The 20,383-nt window shown below is 36.7% G+C and overlaps 1 protein-coding gene across 5 annotated transcripts in view; it reads left to right on the top strand.

Moving 5' to 3' along the window:
* The window catches only part of GRAMD1C (GRAM domain containing 1C), a 145,122-nt gene extending 125,559 nt beyond the window's left edge, over positions 1–19,563 (top strand). For all 5 annotated transcript variants that reach the window (XM_072613960.1, XM_072613959.1, XM_072613958.1 and 2 more), the window contains 8 exons: positions 3,995–4,113; positions 6,649–6,791; positions 7,276–7,379; positions 8,926–9,105; positions 10,337–10,394; positions 13,518–13,628; positions 13,860–13,965; positions 17,786–19,563. In XM_072613960.1, coding sequence (XP_072470061.1) covers positions 3,995–4,113; positions 6,649–6,791; positions 7,276–7,379; positions 8,926–9,105; positions 10,337–10,394; positions 13,518–13,628; positions 13,860–13,965; positions 17,786–17,866 — 902 coding nt within the window. In that variant the 3' untranslated portion in view covers positions 17,867–19,563. The remainder of the gene's footprint in view (positions 1–3,994; positions 4,114–6,648; positions 6,792–7,275; positions 7,380–8,925; positions 9,106–10,336; positions 10,395–13,517; positions 13,629–13,859; positions 13,966–17,785) is intronic.
* The last annotated feature ends 820 nt before the right edge of the window (positions 19,564–20,383 follow it).

Here is a 20,383-nt window from a genome sequence, read left to right as displayed (position 1 = left end):
GATTTAGAACCTTTTTTCACATGGTCATTCACAGCCTTCTCTTCTTGACAATTCTCTGTTCATATTCTTTGGTCATTTATCTCTTGCTCTTATATATTTGTGTCAATTCCCTTTGTATCTTGGATATCAGAGATATCAGATTGCTTCAAGATGTTTCTTTTCTAGCAATTATATCATTGATTTGTGTGTGTATGTATGTGTGCAGGAGATCGTTAATTTTTTGTAATCAGAATTGTTTACTTTATCTCCTATGATTCTATCTTCTCATTGGTCAGGAACTCTTCTATCTGCCTTTGTAAAAGGTTCTTTCTCTTTCTCTGGCCCTCTAATATGTTTGTGGTATGACTTTTTGCATCGAGGTCATGTGTCCCCTTGGAATGTGAAATGTTGCCTGATTTCTACTCATTTATGTGAGCTTATGTTGGCTGCCATGGTACATGTAACACTTTTACCCAGTGCTTACAGAATTCCAGCCCATTTTCTGGAGCTCTCCCTGGATTTGTTGGGGTAACCCATTTTTCAACCTCAGCTGGCTTTTTGTGCAGACTGGCTTACTTATGTTTCTCTTTGCTTTTCTTTGTCTTGGCACTGCCTAGGGCCTTTCTCAGATATTTGCTAGGATGTGTGGGAGAGCAGAATTCTTTTATAATTTTTCATGTTGCCAGAAGATTATTTGACTTCTTTGCACATAATATTTCCTGGCATGATATTAGTAACCTAATATGTTGTGAGATTTTTCTAGGTGTTCAAAAAATTATTTTGATATTAGCTCTATGCTGAATTATCAAACTTGACTATATAGAAAATATCGACCAAGACAGGATGATACTTTATTCCCTTGTGTTGAAAGGAATAGGTCAGACAAGGTATCATCCATTTTGATGTAACTAATTAAACTATGTAGAGTAGTTAATAAACTTGTTGGAGTAACTAAACTTACTGAGTAGATGTTAAAGGCATCAAATGTTTTTGTTTGATCACTTTGTACAGAGTGTAGTATTGTTCCTTATATACTTCCTGTGTTTGGAATGGGGGGAATGGCCATTCTACTTTATACTATTGTATAAATTCATATTACTGGTCTGGAAGTATCGCATTCAAAATTTTTGTTCAGTGACTGATACAGGGAAATACTGCTTCTTTAAAAAGAAGTGTAGATAAGCATCTAAGCAATATTTCCCCATTTGTCTTAAAAATGTCAGTTTGGGAGACTTAACTATTCTTCTGACAGCATTGAGTGACCTTAAAATTGAAGTGAAGACCAGGTTGTCATGCCCTGAGAACTTGGTGTTTTAGAGTTTCATTCCTAATGGATTGTTTGTTTAAGGAGTATTGAAGTTTTCTTTTTTTATCTGACGAAAACAGATGCATTTACATAGCTTAGAGGTGGCAGAAGGAAGAGTATAAAAGAAAGCAGGTGGAAGGATCAACTTTTCAGTTTACTTTTACAAAAAATATTAAGAGAACAGAATTTGGAAGTGAAAATAAAGCAGGAAAACTTGCGCATATAAGAACAAATGGATAACTAAGATAACTCAGTAGCTATCTGGACAAACGACATAGTTTTCAAAAGAATTGCTAACCATCAACAATAAAATTTCTGACAATAAGAGGAATGCAGATTGATACAACTCAGATGTTTTAGTTTACACTTACATCAGATTAGAAAAGAAGAGAAAAGATAGAGATAGTGTTGGAAGTGCTGTGGGAAGACAGGCACGCTAACATACTGTTGGTGGGACTGTTAACTGGCCCAGCTGTTCTGGAAAACAACTTAGAATTAGGTAAGCAAAGTTACTAAACTGTTCTTACCTTTTGACCCAGTGATCCCAAGTTTAAGCATGGACTCTAGAAAGGTCAAAGTCAGAAAGAAATGTCTCACATTTGCCAAAATATTCAGAAAAAAAAAAAGAAAAAGAAAAAAAAAGTAGGTGGCCATTAATTGAGGAATGGATCAACAGATTGTGGTATATGAAAAACTACCATACAGTAAGAAGTGAACATGAGAGATACATGGAAATACATATGATGCAGAATAAAATACACAGTGACTATTATAAGAAAATTTAAATATCGTTGAAAGGTAGCTGAACTTGGATTAAGGATAATGACCATTATTGGTTCCTGAGAGCAGATGAGGAAACATATTTATTGCTTCCTTTTGGCAGAGGGGTGAAGGATGATGGGGACCTTGGTTTATGTCAGTCACAACTAGTTAACAGTCATTTATTTTAAGTACCAGCCGTAGTACCAAGGATATAACAAAGGCAAAACCAGCTCCTTCCTTCACGAACTTTGCATTCTAATGGAGGGGACAAAATGTAAATAACTAGGTACGTAGAAGATATATGTATAGAAGAAGAGAAAGGCAATTTCAGTGGAGAAAATATTGGAGTTGGGGGGACTAGGAAATACTTCCTGTGAAGGGTTGGATTTGAGTTAAATTTTGAAGGAAGCCAGGGAAGCTAATAGTCAGAGGTGAGGGACAGAACATTCCAGGCAGTGCAAAGGTAAAGATATGGTTGATGGAGTGTGTGAGTTGCTGTAAGTAGGCCAAGGTAGTTGGACCTTAGAGTGTGTGGAGGGGAGTAAAGTCTAAGGACTGGAAGAGTCGGAAGGGGTCCTATAATAAAGAACTTTACAAGCCAAATAGAAGAGTTTATATTTGATGCTGGAGGTAATAGCCACTGAAGCTCACTGGCAGGGGTTAGTGACATCAGCATATGCTTTAGAAAAATTATCGTGGTAGCTGAGCGGAGGATGTATTGGAATAGCGTCAGCCTTTAGCAGGAAGACCAGTTAGAAAGTTATTGTACTAGTCAAGGCAAAAGGTGGGTGATGAGGCCCTGAAGAAGGTTGGCAGCTATGTAAATGCCATGAAGGGAGTGCATCCAAGAGATGGTGAAGATAGAAACTATAAGGCTTGGAAAGTGAGGGGATGTGTGGGTTGAGTGAGAAGAGCTGAGGTCACTTGAGGTTATTAACCATAGTTACTAAGGGAGGATGGGACCCTGGACAGTAATAGGGAAGTTCTGTATTATTGGGTTTCACTGAATTGCTTTCATTTGTTAAATGGGAGGGTGGGACAGAGGAAGAGCTGGGACAGAGATTTTGGCATATGCCTGTAATGTTAAAAAAAAAAAAACCCACAAGGCACCAATAAAACTTTTTCTGTTTAAAATTTTTTAATTTTTATTTATTTCATTTTTTGTTATATTTTGAGTTTTGAGTTGTCTCCCTTTCTCCCTTCCTTCCTTTCAACCCCACATTAGAGAAGGTCAACATTTAATAGAGATATGTATGTAGAACCATACAATACATACATGTTCGCATCTCATTTCTTTTTCTGAAAGTATTTTCCTTCATAAGTTCTTTGTAGTTCTTTTGAATGATCATGTTACTCAGAATAGCAGTCATTCATAATTAATCTTTGAACAATAGTGTTACTGTGTCTAACATTTTCTTGGTTCTGCTCATTTCACTGCATTATTTCATGTAAACCCCTATTTTTCTAAAATCAACTTGCTCATCTTTCTTATAGTACAGTAGTATTCCATCACAGTCTTAAAGCACTACTTATTCAGCCATTCCCCAGTTGATAGGCATCCTGTTGCTTGAGAACTAATAGAAATATTTTAGAACAAATATGTTCCCTTCCTTTTCCCCTAATCACCTTGGGAAACAGATCTAATAGTGATGTTGCTGGGTCAAAGGGTATACACAGTTTTATAACTCTTTGGCCATAATCCCAAACTGCTCTCCAAAATGGTGGAAGATTTTTTATTTTTAGAGAAAGTCAATAAATGTCTACTAAGTGCCTACTCTGTCCCAGGCAATTTTACATTTGTTAAATGCAAAGCTTATAAAGCAAATAGAAGTTAGTAACAGTCATTAGAATAATATTTTAAAATTATAAAACAATTTTGATTCAGTTTTGAAGTTTCATAATACATATTCCTGAATCTATCTAATTATAGATGTTTTCTGTATTTAGATGTGGTTTCTACTCCTTGGAATGTTGAAACTGGTGGTAATCAACTAAGAACTATGACATACACTATAGTTCTCAACAATCCACTTACAGGAAAGTTCACTTCAGCCACTGAAAAGCAGGTATAGTATTGCTGATTGTGTAATATTTCAAGAGAATTATGGGTGTGGAGAAGTGGTTAAATACTGTGCTATGAACATCTGTGGTAAATCATCAACTTTTTGGACTATTTAGCTCTAAAAATTCTCACTGCACCTTGAATATAGAATGTCATATTTGCTGTTAGATGCTGTTGCTAGCAGTGGTTTTTCTTAATTCTTTTTTTTTTCAATTGTGGTGGGGAGGTGGTATTAAGACAAAATATTTGTCATGTAAAAACAAAAAGCAATATTGTCTGAATTTAATAATTGCTTGTTGATTAAGATGAAGTGTTTAATTTGGAGAGCTCCGTACTTTAAGTTTACTTTAAAGATTAAACAAACAATAAATAAATTAGGCTGTATTGTTTTTAAACTTATACATAATCTCAGATAATTCTAAATTCAGTGACTTTTATAATTCCAGAATATATAAGGAGTACTCTAGAGGCCCCAAGGGATGATGAGAATAACAATAATAGTACTATTATTACTACTACTAAAAGGAGTAACATTTATATAACTCTAAGGTTTCCAGAGCACTTGACGAATATTATCTCATTGGATACAGCAGTCCTGGGTGATTGTTGTTCAGTGGTTCAGTCATGTCTGATTCTTTGTAACTCCATTTGGGATTTTCTTGGCAAAGTTACTAGAGTGGTTTGCCATTTCCTTCTTCAGCTCATTTTCCTGCTAAGGAAACAGTCAAACAGAGTTTAAGTGATTTGTCAAGGGTCACAGAGCTTATAAGTATCTGAGGCCAGATTTCAACTCAGGAAGGTGAGCCTAACTAGCTTCAGGTGCCATCCTCTCTGCCATCTAGATGCCCCACAATCCTGGAAGAGAGGTAGTATTATGCCCATTTTACAGATGAGGAAAGTAAAGCAGAAGAGTTTGAGTGACTTGACTAGGGTCACACAGCTTTCTGTCTGAGGCTGACTTTAAACCGCTCTTCCTGACTCCAGGCCTGGCACTCTATCCACTGAGCCATCTCCCTGCTTCTAAGCTGTCTTTTAAGGATCGTAGAATCTTAAGAGTTGGAAGGAACCTTGTTGGTTATCCATTCCAACCACTACCTGAAATAGTAACAGCTGCTAAAGTTGCCAGCCCAAGAGTGTTGAAAATGGCATGGAGAGTGCTTTCAAGGAGCCAGGGAGCCAGATGCCAGCAATAACAAGGATGAAAGGAGTTGGCTTTTCAAAATTAGGTTTGTGTCCCTTAAATTAAATGTTCTTTGTCTGTGACCAGCAAGTGAGCCAGGTCTTTTCCAGTGGTACTGGAATAATTTGAACTATCTATGCAGAATTAATTGTACAATGTGGGTATTTATCTGCAAATAGGCAGAAGAGACCTTTTCCAAATTCAAATTTATTCCTACCATCCTGTCAGTGGTTTTATTTTCCAACAAAAATTTTTATTAACTGACTTCTGTGCATTAGGCATTGAGGATACAATAAAAAACAATATGGATTTTGCCCTCAAATTTTTACAGTCTAGTCTTGGGATATAAGATGTGCACAGATAATTTTAATACAAGTTAGAATGTGACATATGCATTGGGGAGTCAATGGAAAAAGTCTTTGGATAACATGCATGTTTTGATCACTTTTGGCAATTTGGTCATTTTTAAATATGGGGTGACGAAGGGAGCTATGGTTAATGAATAAGAGACATGCAGAAGAGGTGTGGTTTCAGACTAGGAAAGCTTGTCAAAACAATTCTTTTCACAAATTGGAGTTTTGAAAACCTAAGCTTGCCAGTCTGAGGTCTGGTTAGGTGAAAGTATCATTTTTCTTTTCTTTATTTCAATCATTAGAGGGTTAAATTTTGAAAGTAGGGTACTTGCTTTCTTAAATTAACTGAACTTTTTTCACTGTCATTGAAACATTTGAGATAATGTAAATAGTTATCCATGTGAAAGGTATTTGCAGTTCACACTCAGCACTTTAATGTTTGTAAATCATGTTACATGGGAGGTGGATGGCACACTTTACAATGGAGGAAACTGAGCTCCAGAGTTTCAATGACTTGCCCTAGTCACACAGTTCATGTGAAATGAGGAATCCTTTTTAGAGCCAGCTGTTCCAGGTTTCCAGGCTCACTGCAGCAGTTATAGCAGGAAACACAGGAAAATGTTTCACAAGAAGACAGGGCGAGTTATTTGGATAGGCTTCATTTTGTTGAAATGAATCGTCCTGTTTGGAGATGTTTGAATAAGGCTTTTCTAACTGTAAATAGTCAGTGCCATGTTGCATTTCTCTGAAAATGGGTCATATCATATGTATTCTGTGATTCATGAGACCTGAAAAACATCTTCTTCAATCTTCATACTATGAGTATCTTTCTCAGAAGCTAATATGGAGTTCTTCACTCTCACTTCACAAATGATTGTTGGATTTGAGGATTTGTTTAAGTATGAGAGTTAGCTCTGGAGTGAGTAGTAGTAATATACACACACGTGTATATGTATGTATGTATCTAGATGTATGTATCTAATTGTATTTTGATTTACTTTGACAGACACTATACAAAGAAAGTCAGGAAGCACGATTTTACTTGGTAGATTCAGAAGTCCTGACCCATGATGTTCCCTACCATGATTATTTCTACACTTTGAACAGATACTGCATCACTCGTTCTTCAAAACAGAAATGCAGGCTACGGTAAACCACAGCAGGGGAAAAGTGAAAAATATTACAGCATGAGACACAGAGGACTAGACCTTCGTGTTCCTTGCTCTGTTATGCCTAATTACTGTATCTGTTTTCAACTAATTTATTTCCATTAAGCCTCCTTTAAAAATCTCTGAGAAATCTGTTTGATTTTTCGTTTGTTTGTCTCAATGTGTTGATTTTTAGCTTATGAAAAAAGTTAGAGAAATTGAGAAAGCTGTATAACTAGAAAAAAAACTGGTGAAGAAACAAAATTGCCTGTTTTTGAAGGTGATAACTGTTCTTTGTCACTGGGTTTTCTTAATCTCACTTAGTGGTTCTCTTTGAATACGTATTTATGTGTATCTATAATATAATGTGAATTCTGGACACTTTTTTACAATAATGCTTATTTGTTAATAGTTATTATTTATACATTGTCGTAACCCTCTTTACCATTCATTTAATTGTCTTTTATTCCTTTATTCCCTATTAGAGTTTCTTCAGAGTTGAAATACAGAAAACAACCATGGAGCCTCATAAAGTCTTTAATTGAAAAGAACTCTTGGAGCTCATTGGAAGACTATTTCAAACAACTTGGTTTGTACATTATTTGATTTATTTAGTTTGTGAAAATAGTATCTATTGTCTATATTACTGTTGACAGATTTTCTCATTAAAGTGTGGTTGTCATGGTTGAATATAAGATTTAGTGGGAATGGCTCCCATTGGAATGCTGTCTCCTGTCGCTGATGCCCCACACACCTGAGGTCCCTACCGTAGGCTGCCATTCTCCTCAGATTTTGTTGAGCCATTTACCAACACTTATTGCACATGTGGATATAGATAAGTCTAGTAAAGCAGGTTGTCTGGGGAGGACTGATGTGTATGTGACGTTTATGTGCTTTAAGTCCTCCTTCAAATATATTGGGAGATAATTAATTTAGTCCTGAAAAATTCATGGTCACTCAGTTCAGAAGTTTAATATCCAATTTGGGTATTATTTAGATTCAATTAGCCTTTTGACAATTCATTAGATACTTATTAAACAAAGCACTGTGTTAGGTGATAGACAAAACCCAACATATCACCTGCCTTTGAAGAGCTTACATTCTGCTAGAGTGAGGCTATGATATGTACATAATGTGGGGTATGATAAGAGGAGAGAGCCAGACACTAGCAAAATTTGAGGAGGTAGAGAACACTTTCAGTTGAGGGGATTGGGGAACCATAATGGAAGGGGTGGCTTATAAATTGAATCTTGAAGGAATGCATTTCAGAAATGTGGGATGGTCTATGTGAACGCTCAGAGGTGAGAGACAGCGAATTAAGTCTGAGGGGAATGGCTGTTATTCTTGTAAATTTGACTCAATTCCCTACATATTTTAGAGACCTTCATCAGAGAAGATGCTGCAAAGATTTTTTTCCCCCAGAGTTCCTGCTTTTTTTCTAATTTTAGCTGCATTGGTTTCAGATTATTCATTTTACCTCTTGTGAACCTCCTTATCTCTTTTTTGGTCATGAATTCTTCTCCTGTTTATAGATCTGACAAATAAATTTTACTGTGCTCCGCTATGATGCCACCCTTTATGTTTAAATCACATACCCATCTTAAACTCATATTGGTATATGATGTTGGTTTCTCTCAAATTACTTTCCAGTTTTCTGAACAAATAGTACATTCTTGTCTCAGTATATGGATAGCAGAACATTTGTAATCTAAGCAGCTGCCATTGCTTGAGAAAATTTTTTGTTTACCCAGCAGAAGTGGATAGCTTGTTATTTCCCTGACTAGCTTATGGCTACCTTAATATTTAATATAGCAGCATTGTGAATATACACTAATGATCCCCATTATTTATTTACATAGGTTATTCTTGCTAGAATGATGAAGAATCATTGTGGGGTCATTGTACTCTTTAAAGCTTTTTAATTTAAAGGAAGGACTTAATCTGTTACCTGGATTCAAACACAAGGAAAAGTTCAAGGAAGTTGCTATATGTTACTTAATGTGCTCTGTGTTATAGACCAAAAGAGGAGTTTCCATTGCTTTCCAAGTCCTTTCTCTTGAGTCATAGGTTAGTCCTATAAACTTTCATCTGTTAATAAAAAGAAAAAACTCTGCACTCTTCCCCACCCCTTTCAGAATCAGATCTGTTAATGGAGGAATCTTTGCTAAAGCAGTCTATTGAAGATCCTGGAAAACCCAGTGGCTTACGGAGGAGAAGACGAGCGTGTAATCGAAATATGGCAGAAATACTTCCTAAACACTCTTCTCCACGCCCCCTGGGGACTACAGGCCTGGACTCCAAGGGAGACATTAAAGGTACATATTTCCCTGGTTAGAAATCATCTGTTTTTCTGTATGAGGCAAAAGGAACCCCCTGATCTGAGACAACTGCAAAAGACTCATGATGGAAAATGATATCCACATCCAGAAAAAGAACTGTGGAGTATGAATGCAGATCAAAGCTTGCTATTTTCTCTCTCTTTTTTTTTGTTTCTTCTTTTTCACGGTTTCTCCCATTGGTCCTACTTCTTCTTCATCATGACTAATGTGAAAATCCGTTTAATATGAATGCATATGTATAGCCTGTATCAGATTGCATGCCATCTTGGGGAGAGGGGAGGAAAGGGAGGTGGAGAAAATTTAGAACTCAGAATCTTATAGAAGTGAGTGTTGAAAACTAAAAATAATAATTTTTCTTTTAAAAAAAGGAAAGCTCCTGAATATGAGAGAGAAAACTAAACTGTGAGAGGAAAGTGCAGGTTCTGCCTTCCCTGTTGTTCTCTGACCTTCAGAAAAGTCATTTGCTCTTAGAAAAATTTCTCCATTTATTAAAAATTTTTTTAGTGGGATTTAGCAAGGATTCATTTATTAGATAATGTTAATAAGACCCTTGGAGTTCCTTATAAATAGTTCCTGTATAATTAAGTGCAATTTAGCCTTGTCAGAGTTTTATACTTTTGTGCACATTTAAAAAGATGAGGGGGACAGCTAGGTTACACAGTGGATAGAGCACCAGCCCTGGAGTCAGGAGGACCTGAATTCAAATTAGACCTCAAACATTAGCTATCTGTGCCCCTAGGCAAGTCACTTAATTCTGATTGCCTCCCAAAAACCAAACCAAACAAACAAAAAAAAAGAATGAAGACTGGCCCCGAGCTGCATTGGGAAATAGAAGTTTTTCTTTCAGTAGCTGCAGCTTTCCCCATTTGAGCCTTTTCCTCTTCTTGATATAATTCTGTCATGTTGCTGCTGGTGGAGGAGACGTGAGGGGTGAAGGGAGGGGAGTAAAACTAAGGCGTTTCCACAATCCCCGGGAACCTTAATATGTAGGCACTGGTGACCTCCTGCCTCTGTGGACAACTCTTGTACATTACATCAAATAACATAACACAAGGCTAAAAGATCTGTTATTTTAGTGGTACGTAAAAGTAGACCAGATGTACTTTTGTTAATTGTTCATTTAAATATATTGTATATTATTATAAGAGAGTAAGCTTACAGAATTGATGCTGAGCTTTTCTAATGTGGTCTTTCCTGTGATCCGTAGGAAGGAAAAGAGAAACTGAAAGCCGTAACATTGCCATTATTGTCGTGATGAGTGTCTTGTAAGTATTGATTGCTTGACCACAGATTAGATGATTTGTGAAGTATGTTCCTGAATGGAGGTTCTTTCAGGAGAAGACTTACCACTGATTTGGGAGGTTATAGCTGTAAAATAAAACCACCCGACTTCCATTACTCCTACCTGTACCATTAATTTTAACGTACTTTTTAGAGATTGCAGGAAACGCTCTGTTTTAGAAATCAGGTGGTAAAGCAGCAAGCATTTCCTTAGAGACAGTCATAAGAAGCTCCCTGTGCTTTAAGGGAGTTTTGTACATATAGGCTGGTGGATTAGTGATAATCCCATTTATACCTTTTCACACTCTGTTGCCTAGGCAGTCAGGCTAGATCAGGGCATTCTACAAGAATACACTCAATCAGGTTCTATTTAACAATTTCTATGGCTTCATTTGTAAGGAGCATTATGAGAGTGAGGTAGGCAGCATTTTTGTCCATCAGTTTTTTTAGCACAGGCTAAAAGAAAGTAAATATGCTGTCAAAGCATCTTCGATGTGCGTGTGTGTGTTTGCGCGCATGTAACATAGTCTGGAGTTAAGTAATCTGCCTTCTGGTCCAGATGAAGTCACTATTTATTGGGTGGATACCTTTGTCTAAATGAAATTAGTTATAACTTCGATAACAACTAAAACTTATTTCACATGAAAAGTTGTTAACAAGCTAAATGTGCCACTTTGATTTATTAGCCCTAACATGGCACAGAGACTTGTGAAGTGACCTGTTACTGCCCACTCTCTTGAGAGAATGGCGTCTAATAGTAGTTTCCACAATTTAAAACACCTTTGGAGAGGGTTCGATGATAATATCACAAATAAAGAATTAAAAAGTAAAATTAGTAAGGAAACAATATTAAATTGCATCAGCATTAGATTTAGGATATTTTTTAAACCCACAACTTCCTTAGTGTAGAGTTGTTAAATAACAAAATGAATTACTCAGTTGTGGAAAGTTGCTGTATTAAAAATCCTTGTCTGAATGCAGATGGAAGCGTACTTTATTTGCTTTCTTTATTTTTCTTAAGATTTTTTTTTGGGGGGGTGGTCTATATTTTCTTTCATGACATGACTGTTAAAGACATCTTTTGCACGACTACACATGAATGACCTATATTGAATTGCTTGCCTTCTCAATGAGAGGGGTGAGGAGGGAGTAAGGGAGAGAATTTGGAACTCAAAATTTTAAAAATTAATGTTAGATAAATTGTTTTTACATGCAACTGGGGAGAAATAAAAATACTAAACCAAAAATTAAAAAATAAAATTTTTAAAAATTCTTAGGTTGTTAGGAAAAGAGTAGATCAGTATAATTGGAATTGATAAAACCTATCTAGAGCCAAGGAATCATGTTAAATATATCCCTAAATTTGTTTTGTATGTATATATTATTTTTATATATAATATTTTCTGTTATATAAATAAAATTGAAATTTATTCATATCTATATATGCACACAAAATGATTAGAGAACAATGATGTTGTTGATTAAATAGCAATAGAACTAAGTTATATGTACCACAAAGGGTAATTTTTTTAAAGAATTAGAATACGGTAAAATATACTTAACATTATAGTTAAGCAGAAAAATCTTGGATGGTTCATAAACCACAGGATTTTATAGTGTCTCGGATTCACCACTGTTAACTTAAGATTATTAGATCATTAGACTTAGAATGTTAGAGCCAGGAGATGAGGAAATTACGTCAGAGAAACTACGCACCGGCAATTAATAAATGTTCGGTAACCCTGTAATATACTCTAAAAGTTGTTTTCTTCTAATATATCTCTGAAGATTCATTTATAATATGTCTTTTGTCTGTTTTTCATAAAGGTAGAGTTCATAAATTTAGAACATAAAGGGACTTTTGGGGTTCAGCTAGTCTATATTTCTCATTTTACAGATTTGGAAACTGAGGCCCAGAGAGTTTTTTTTCTTTTTTATAAATTTGTTCAGTGTTAAATAATAATAAGATTGGGATTTGAACTTCTGTCTTTTACCTCAAAATTCAGGGCTTTTCCCAGGGTACCACACATCCACAGAGAACACAAAAACAAAACATACCACAATCCTTTGTTTTTGAGTTTTGTTGGGGTTTTTTTTGTATTTTGGATTCCTGAGTAAATAGGAATTGACTGTATTGAGTTCACTTTCACAGTTTTGAATAATAAATACATTTGTGATCTGTTGAATCTCTTTGCTTTGTATTTCAGCCCAAATGTTTGTTGCTAGCTGACCTTATTCAAGATATTTTTTTTTTTGGCTAAAAAGTATACTGCAAATGTTTCTACAGATGTAAAAAGGAGGAGATAACATTATACTGGGGGAAAATTTTTGCTTTTAGAAAGATGTAATACTAAATGTATTTTGTATGTATTTTTAATGAGGTTAACATTCATTTGAAAGGTTGTTATGGAAACCAACATTATGAGTTTGTTTCAGCATATGAAATTTTAGATATGGTGATACCATGAATATATATATTTGGGATCATGCAACCTGGACAAAAATGCTGTGGATGGTTTAATTTTTCTGCTTAAATTTTGGTTTTCACAGGGATACGAAACTTTACTCCTATCCCAAAGTGACTGTATCTTGATTACCCACTTGAAGCTAATTTTTCCTTGACCTTGATTCATGTTTGAAGTATAATCATCTAATTAAATTGTTTATGAACTGGATCCCAACCTTATGATCATATCTAAAACTTAAAGATTTACTCAATAGGCCTCCAAACCAGATCCTACAACTACATATGCCTCTCCATCATACCCTCTTTACAGCAATTGCAATACCATTTTTGAAGATTAATCTTTAAGGTTATTTTATTCATGTAATTAAGTGGGTAGAGTGTCAGAACTTGAGAGTCAGGAAGACCTGAGTTCAAATCCAAACAGTTACTTAGCCATTTGACCCTGGGCAAGTCACTGAACTTATCTCAGACCGTTTCTTTAACTGTAAAATTGTATTAACAATAGCATCTACTTCATCAGGTTGTTGTGAGGATCAGATAATACATACAAACCTTGATCGCACTGTGTCCATGTTATCATTGTCACATGAGGGTTGGATGAGAGTTTGGATTTACCATATTTCATTTGCTTTGTGCCTAGTTTGCTGTTGCTTGTCTTGTTGAATGTCACCCTCTTTCTCAAGCTATCAAAAATAGAGCATGCAGCTCAGTCATTTTACCATCTCCATGTCCAGGAAGAAAAATCTGGGAAGTAAGTAAACCTCTTTATTGATTTCCTCTTTGACCAGTTCTTATCACATGGCTATTTTTCAGTTGAAGAACATTTTATTCCTTCTTTTAAATATCGTAACATTCAGTCTGTTCACTATTCTTTGTTGACAAGCCATGTTTTGCAAATTCACAAGTGTTTCACTAAAGAATTTTGGAAATAAAAGATCAGCTAATAATTGCACTCATTTCAAAAATGGTATTATTCTTTTAGTTCGGCCTCTGATGTGGTATCAAGAGGAGAAAATACCCAAAAGAACAAAGATCAGTCTCATCGATTGAAGGGAGTTCTTAGAGACTCCATAACCATGCTTGAACAGGTAGGGGAGTCTACAGAATTCTTGTCTGTCTTAGTGTGAATTAATTCTTGTTCTGATTGATAGGTAGCTCATATAATTATTTTAAGAGTTTAAGAATGAATTTTGATGAATCCGGAAGATTAAAACTCAACACATCATGATGACGCAGATAAACATTTGGAAAAATAAATATTTGCTGAATTTGAGCTTAAAAACAAACAAGCTACCAAGACAGAATAAATTTAACTAAGCTTCAAGGTGCCCTTTAAGCCTTTGGCCGACCAAGTGAGGTCCGTTGTGGGAAAGTCAGAGTGGGAGTGAGGATGCAAAGAAGTAAGCGTAAAGGGCTGGGTCGGTGGTGGATAGAGTAGAAGACAAGCAGCAGGGACCTTGTTGTGAAGCCTTTTAGGTCACATGGGGAAGAAACAGTTAAAAGATTATGAATGTTTAATGGTATCAAAGTTTTTGTGCAAATCTGTTTAATAATTTAAAACTTTAAAAAAATTGCCATGTGGATACGCCCTTTAATCCTAAAGAGAACTGTGCTTTCTGAAACAGTCTAATGAAGAAAAGAAGATTTCAGTTCATTGCAGTTATTAATTGAGCAACTTGGCAGTGAAGGGAAAGCAGAGGAAGGGACACTTGAGGTAGAAATCACAATCCTGCCTTCAGGGAGCTTATAGTTTTGTTGTGGAGACAAAACACATCCAGCAGAAACATTTAACTAAGAATACAATTGGTTGGTTGGTTGTTGTCCGTCTTCAAAGAGGACCAAAATGACATCACCATGATAAAGTGAAATTTCAGTGTGTCTGACTGTGGCTGATCAAACCAATATGAGCTCGAAATGCTCCACCATAGGTTGAGTAAAAGGTAGTCCTTGTGAATTTTGGGGGCAGATATCCCAAATTTGTGCATCCTGCATTTACTTTGTGCTGTCTCACTTCTGCTTTGCTCAAAGAGCACAGCACCCTTTCTGATGTGGGCACGCCGTGCTGAGCGGTCCTGTGCCAGTGTCTCCCATGTTGCACAGTCAAATCCAAAGTTCTTAAGAGAGACCTTGAGAGTGTCATTGTATCACTTCTTCTGGCCACCATGTGAGTTCTCCATAAAATAGCCTTTTTGGCAAGCATACATTTTGCATTCAAACGGCATGGCCAGCCCATTGGAATTGTGGTCCCTGAAGCATAGTTTGAATACTTGGCAGTTCAGCTCGAGCAAGGACTTCAGTGTCTGGTACCTTATCCTGCCACGTAATCCTCAGAATCTTCCTGAGACAGTTCAAATGGAAGCAGTTCACTTTCCTGGCATGGTGCTGGTAGACTGTCCATGTTTCACAAGCATATAACAATGAAGTTAATACAACAGCTCTGTAGACCTTCAGTTTGGTAGTCAGTCTAATACCTCTTCTCTTCCAAACTTTTCTTTGGAGACTCCCAAACACTGAGCTAGCTTTGGCAATGTGTGCATCATTCTCATTGTCAATGTGCACATCCCTGGAAAGTGCACTACCAAGGTAAGTGAACTTATCCACAGCATTCAAAACGTCTCCGTTTGTTGTAACAGATGGTTCCACACCTAGATGGTGTGGTGGTGGCTGCTGGAGCACCTGTGTTTTCTTGTATTAATTATTAGGCCAAAATTACCACAGGCAGCAGAGAATTGATCCATACTTTGTTGCATCTCAGCTTCAGAGGTTGCATTGAGTGCACAATCATCTATAAACAGAAAATCATGCACCAATACTCCCTCTACTTTGGTCTTGGCTTGTAGCCTTTTCAGTTTGAAGAACCAGCCATCAGTATGGTACTTGACCTTGATGCCATGTTCATCCTCATTGAAAGTATTTGTCAACATGGCTGAAAACATCATGCTGAAAAGCGTGGGAGCAAGCACACAGCCTTGTTTCACTCTGTTGGTGACTGGGAAGGCACGAGAGCATTGTCCACTACCCAGAACCCAGGCAAACATGCCATCATGAAATTGACATGCAGTACTGATTAACTTCTCTAGGCAACCAAATTTTGACATAATTTCCCATAAGCCCTCACGACTAACAGTGCCAAAGGCCTTGGTCAGATGTACAAACATTGTGTACAGACCTCTGTTCTGTTCCTGGCATTTCTCCTGGAGTTGTTGGGCAGCAAATACCATATTGACTATTCCTTTGCCCTTTCTGAAGCCACACTGGCTCTCAGGTATATGCCCATCTTCCAGATGATCAGCCTGTTAAGGAGGACTCTAGCAAGAATTTTGCCAGCCATGACTAAGAGAGAGAGAGAGAGAGAGGCCCCCCTCCCCTGTGTTTGTCACAGGACAATCTATTCCCTTTATCCTTATAGAGATGGACAATGGAGGCATCCTTGAACTCCTGGGGGATAACCTCCTCTTGCCATATCACCTGGAAAATTTCAGTCAGCTTTTGTATGAGCAATGGACCCCCTACCTTGTAAATCTCAGCTGGAATAGAATCAGCACCAGGTGCTTTGCCACATGAAAGGAGACTAATGGTCGTCAAAACCTCTTCTTCAGTTGGAAGTTCAGCTAAGGAGGGATTGACCTCAACCTGACGTAAACAGTCAGTGGCCTCAGCATTGATCGATGATGGTGTGTTGAGAACACCATGGAAGTGTTCAGTCTATCTCTCTAGGATCAAGTCCTTATTACTAATCAATGTGGCTCCATCAGCACTGAGTAGTTGTGATGCATCATAGGCTTTTGATCCATAAATAGCTTTCAGGGAATAATAAAAGTGCTTTGGATTGTTACTATGAGCATAAAACTGAATTTCATCTGCCTTCTTACTGAGCCAGGAATCCTGCATCTCTCTAAGCTTTGCTTGTATTTTGCTTTTAATGGAATTAAATGCTGCCTTCTTAGAGGTGGATGAACTATCCTGCTGGTAAATTCTATGGAATTCTCGTTTTTCACCTAGCAGCTTCTGAATTTCCCCATCATTTTCATCAAACCAGTCTTGGTGTTTGCGAGTGTTCTGACCCAGATGAGCAAATGCAGTGCTGTACACCAAGTCTCTGAAAGCTGCCCACTCCTTTTCTGCTTCACTGTTGAGCCAACTGTGTGTTGGCTCAGCTTTCCCTCCAAGTTAGCAAGAAACTGTTCACGCTCAGAAAAGAGCTCTAATTTGTTGACATTAATACCTATTATACCATTGATAAGAATACAATAAAGTATAAATGTAATGCCAAGTTGAATGATGGAAATAATGTTTTAAAGGAGTTCAGAGGAGAGAGAGGGTTTACTGTGGGTTGGAGTAGTTAGGGAAGTTTTCAGAGAATAGGTGTCCTTTGAATTTGTTAAAGTGGAGAGAGGGGCTGAATGAAACTCCATTAGATAGGAACAGTAGTTGGAAAAAAAAACAGTTCAGAGGTATTCATAGGAATGACTTATTTGAAAGCCAGTGAGGAAACCATTGCAGCTGGCCTGATTTTAGAAATTATTTAGGAAAATGATCCTCTTGCTTTATTTGATTAATGGATTAAAAATTTGGAAGGAGTAGAGTCAGCAGGAGAAAACAGCAAGAGGCCTGCTGTGGCCCAACAGAAAGGGGGAAAGATTTATATAGCAATCACTGTGGCACAAATTCAGATCATGAAGGACAGGTTAAGCGTGGACATTTAATGTCTGGTATAAATATTCCAACATTATAGTCTAATTTTGGACTTCAGCATCATGTAATATATTATCCAATTATATATATTAGCACAATTATTGTAGGATATAAAAATTACCATTTAGCACTCAAAATGGCCAAATTTTAAAAAGTGAAATCTCATTCTGAAAATAAATTTTATTTCTGTCTTGGGGAATCATATGTTTGCAGCTGAAGAGCTCCCTCATTATGCTCCAGAGAACCTTTGATCTCCTGAATAAGAACAAGACGGATGTTGCTGTTAAGAGCTAGCAGTCTCAGGATCTAAAACTCCCATGAACTAAGACAATGAATGAAGACATTTGGAAATCATCCAAAGAAGAAAGATTTCACTTGTCACAGCAACATCTGCATTAGGTTTTTTTTCCCTGTTGATTTCCAATAAAAAGGATATTTTGAGTGTTTATTTAATAATTTTGGCCACCTGTGACATTAGAATACGTCCTTTTGTTTCTTGCACATATTTCTAAGCTGTGAATTTCTAGGATGAACAGGTAGAACTACTGTACTATTGAATTTCTGTGATTTGTATAAATAATGCAAAGCACTTTAAATTGAGGCCCATTACTTTCTCTAGTGAGGGTTGAGTTTTTAGGTTAAATCACGTGTCATCACCAATTTAAAAAGTAATGTCAAGTAATGTGTTTGTCCGTCAGAGATATTTCCTCTCTCATGAACACAACATCAGGAAAAACCTTTTTATTCTTTGTGTTAAAGGAAAAATATAGGTCCTAAGTTTATTTACTATAAACATTTTTTATAATTCTTCCATCATTCAATGTGGAAGTTCAATAGTTAAATCCTTTTGGGTTTGAGCCTGAGTGGTAATTTTTCTAAAGATCTGGCCAGTTCATCTGTTGTGGCTAGAAACTCTATAAAGAAATATTTGCTTTTTATAAAAATGGCTGTCAGAGGTGACAAGACCATGGCGCTTTATGTGAATAATGGCAGAACAGTCTTTCAGGCAGACTTGAGTAGGAAAGTAGATTAATAGAAAACAAAATGGAGATTCCTGCTCCGAGTCTTAAAAGCTAGAAAATTCGGCTGTGTTACTAGGCATTTACTGATGGATAAGGAAGACTTGAACTAAGAGCTTAACTTTATTGTAGCAGCTCTCCCCAACTGGTGGAAGTGAGCCAACCCATTGTTAATAATTCCAGGCATTATTTTTCAGTGACCATATAGGTCATCATTTTTTTTTTATGTGTGTAGGTGTTTTGTTTTAGCAGGTCAGACATAAACTGGGCAAATCTTGGCTCCTTCATTTAGACCTTCTGTCTCAATGTATGTACACATTCTTATATAAGTGTGCTATCCTTGTGAACAGAAGAAAAACTAAGAGTTTCTTCAGGAGTTACTATATTGAAACAGAAAGATTTGGGGGGGGAGGAACTCTGGGTTTTTACCCTGGAATGCTAGAAGAAAGATGGGATGAGAATTTACTTTCATAAATTCTTATTCCAGTTGACAAGCTGAAGGTTTACTTAAACTTTCCCTGATTTTTCCAGTCATAGAAATCCCGTGGGCTTATTACAGCCTTTCCTTAAGAGGCCAGTAAAGAATAGAAATACTGACTGTAGGGAGAACTGTGGTTGTAGTATGTTGATTCTGACTTCCATCTCTACAAGTAGTGTCTGAGTACCTGTAGTGAGGAATTCTGAGGGTCTGGGGGTGAGGCTATAAACAGCTGCTGCTGAATTTTAAAATGAAAACTCAATGGTTGGTGATGTTTCTTCTGGGGACAAAAAGGATAAATAACAAACTAAATACTTTCTGTGGTGCTTCTTAAACCGTAGAGATTGTCCTCACAATATGCCTCAAACCAAATGATCAAACTAAGTTTCTTTATAAATTGAGACTAAATGTTTATGTACAAGTTATGAAATTTCTAAGAAAACTTGAACTTATAGTGTAAATTGAGTATCAATAAAACACTTAAAATTCTTGAATTTCATCTCTTGTCTTTTTTTTGCCTTCTGTTTAAAAATATCCATAAAAATCTACCAAAAAAACCATACATCTGGATCACACTGATGGTCAAATTTTCAAAGTTCTTACTCATCAGTATTCACTCAGTTTCACATGGAATTTTTTTTTTGGAAGAGAAGATTATTTTTTTATTAATGTAAACAATTTGCCTATGTTTGGTAATAGAATGCATATTTTGGGGGTTTTTTATTTTTTTAAATTTATTTAACTTTTAACATTCATTTTCACAAAATTTTGGGTTCCAAATTTTCTCCCCATTTGTCACCTCCCCCCACCCCAAAACACCAAGCATTCTGATTGCCCCTATCACCAGTCTGCCCTCTCTTCTATCATCCCTCCCTTCCCTTGTCCCCATCTTCTCTTTTGTCCTGTAGGGCCAAATAACTTTCTGTACCCCATTGCCTGTATTTCTTATTTCATAGCAGCAAGAACAGTACTCAACAGTTGTTCCTAAAACTTTGAGTTCCAACTTCTCTTCATCCCTTCCTCCCCACCCATTCCCTTTGGGAAGGCAAGCAATTCCATATAGGCCATATCTGTGTAGTTTTGCAAATGACTTCCATAGTAGTCATGTTGTGTAAGACTAACTATATTTCCCTCCATCCTATCCTGCCCCCCATTGCTTCTATTCTCTCTTTTGATCCTGTCCCCTCCCCAAGAGTGTTGACTTCAAATTGCTCCCTCCTCCCATTGCCTTCCCTTCCATCATCCCCCCACCCTGCTTATCCCCTTCTCCCCCACTTTCCTGTATTGTAAGATAGGTTTTCATACCAAAATGAG

The sequence above is a fragment of the Notamacropus eugenii genome, chromosome 5 (genome assembly GCF_028372415.1).
Source record: "Notamacropus eugenii isolate mMacEug1 chromosome 5, mMacEug1.pri_v2, whole genome shotgun sequence".
NCBI lineage: Eukaryota > Metazoa > Chordata > Mammalia > Diprotodontia > Macropodidae > Notamacropus > Notamacropus eugenii.
The sequence above is the reverse complement of the archived record's forward strand: the minus strand, read 5'-3'. Positions and strand labels throughout refer to the sequence as shown.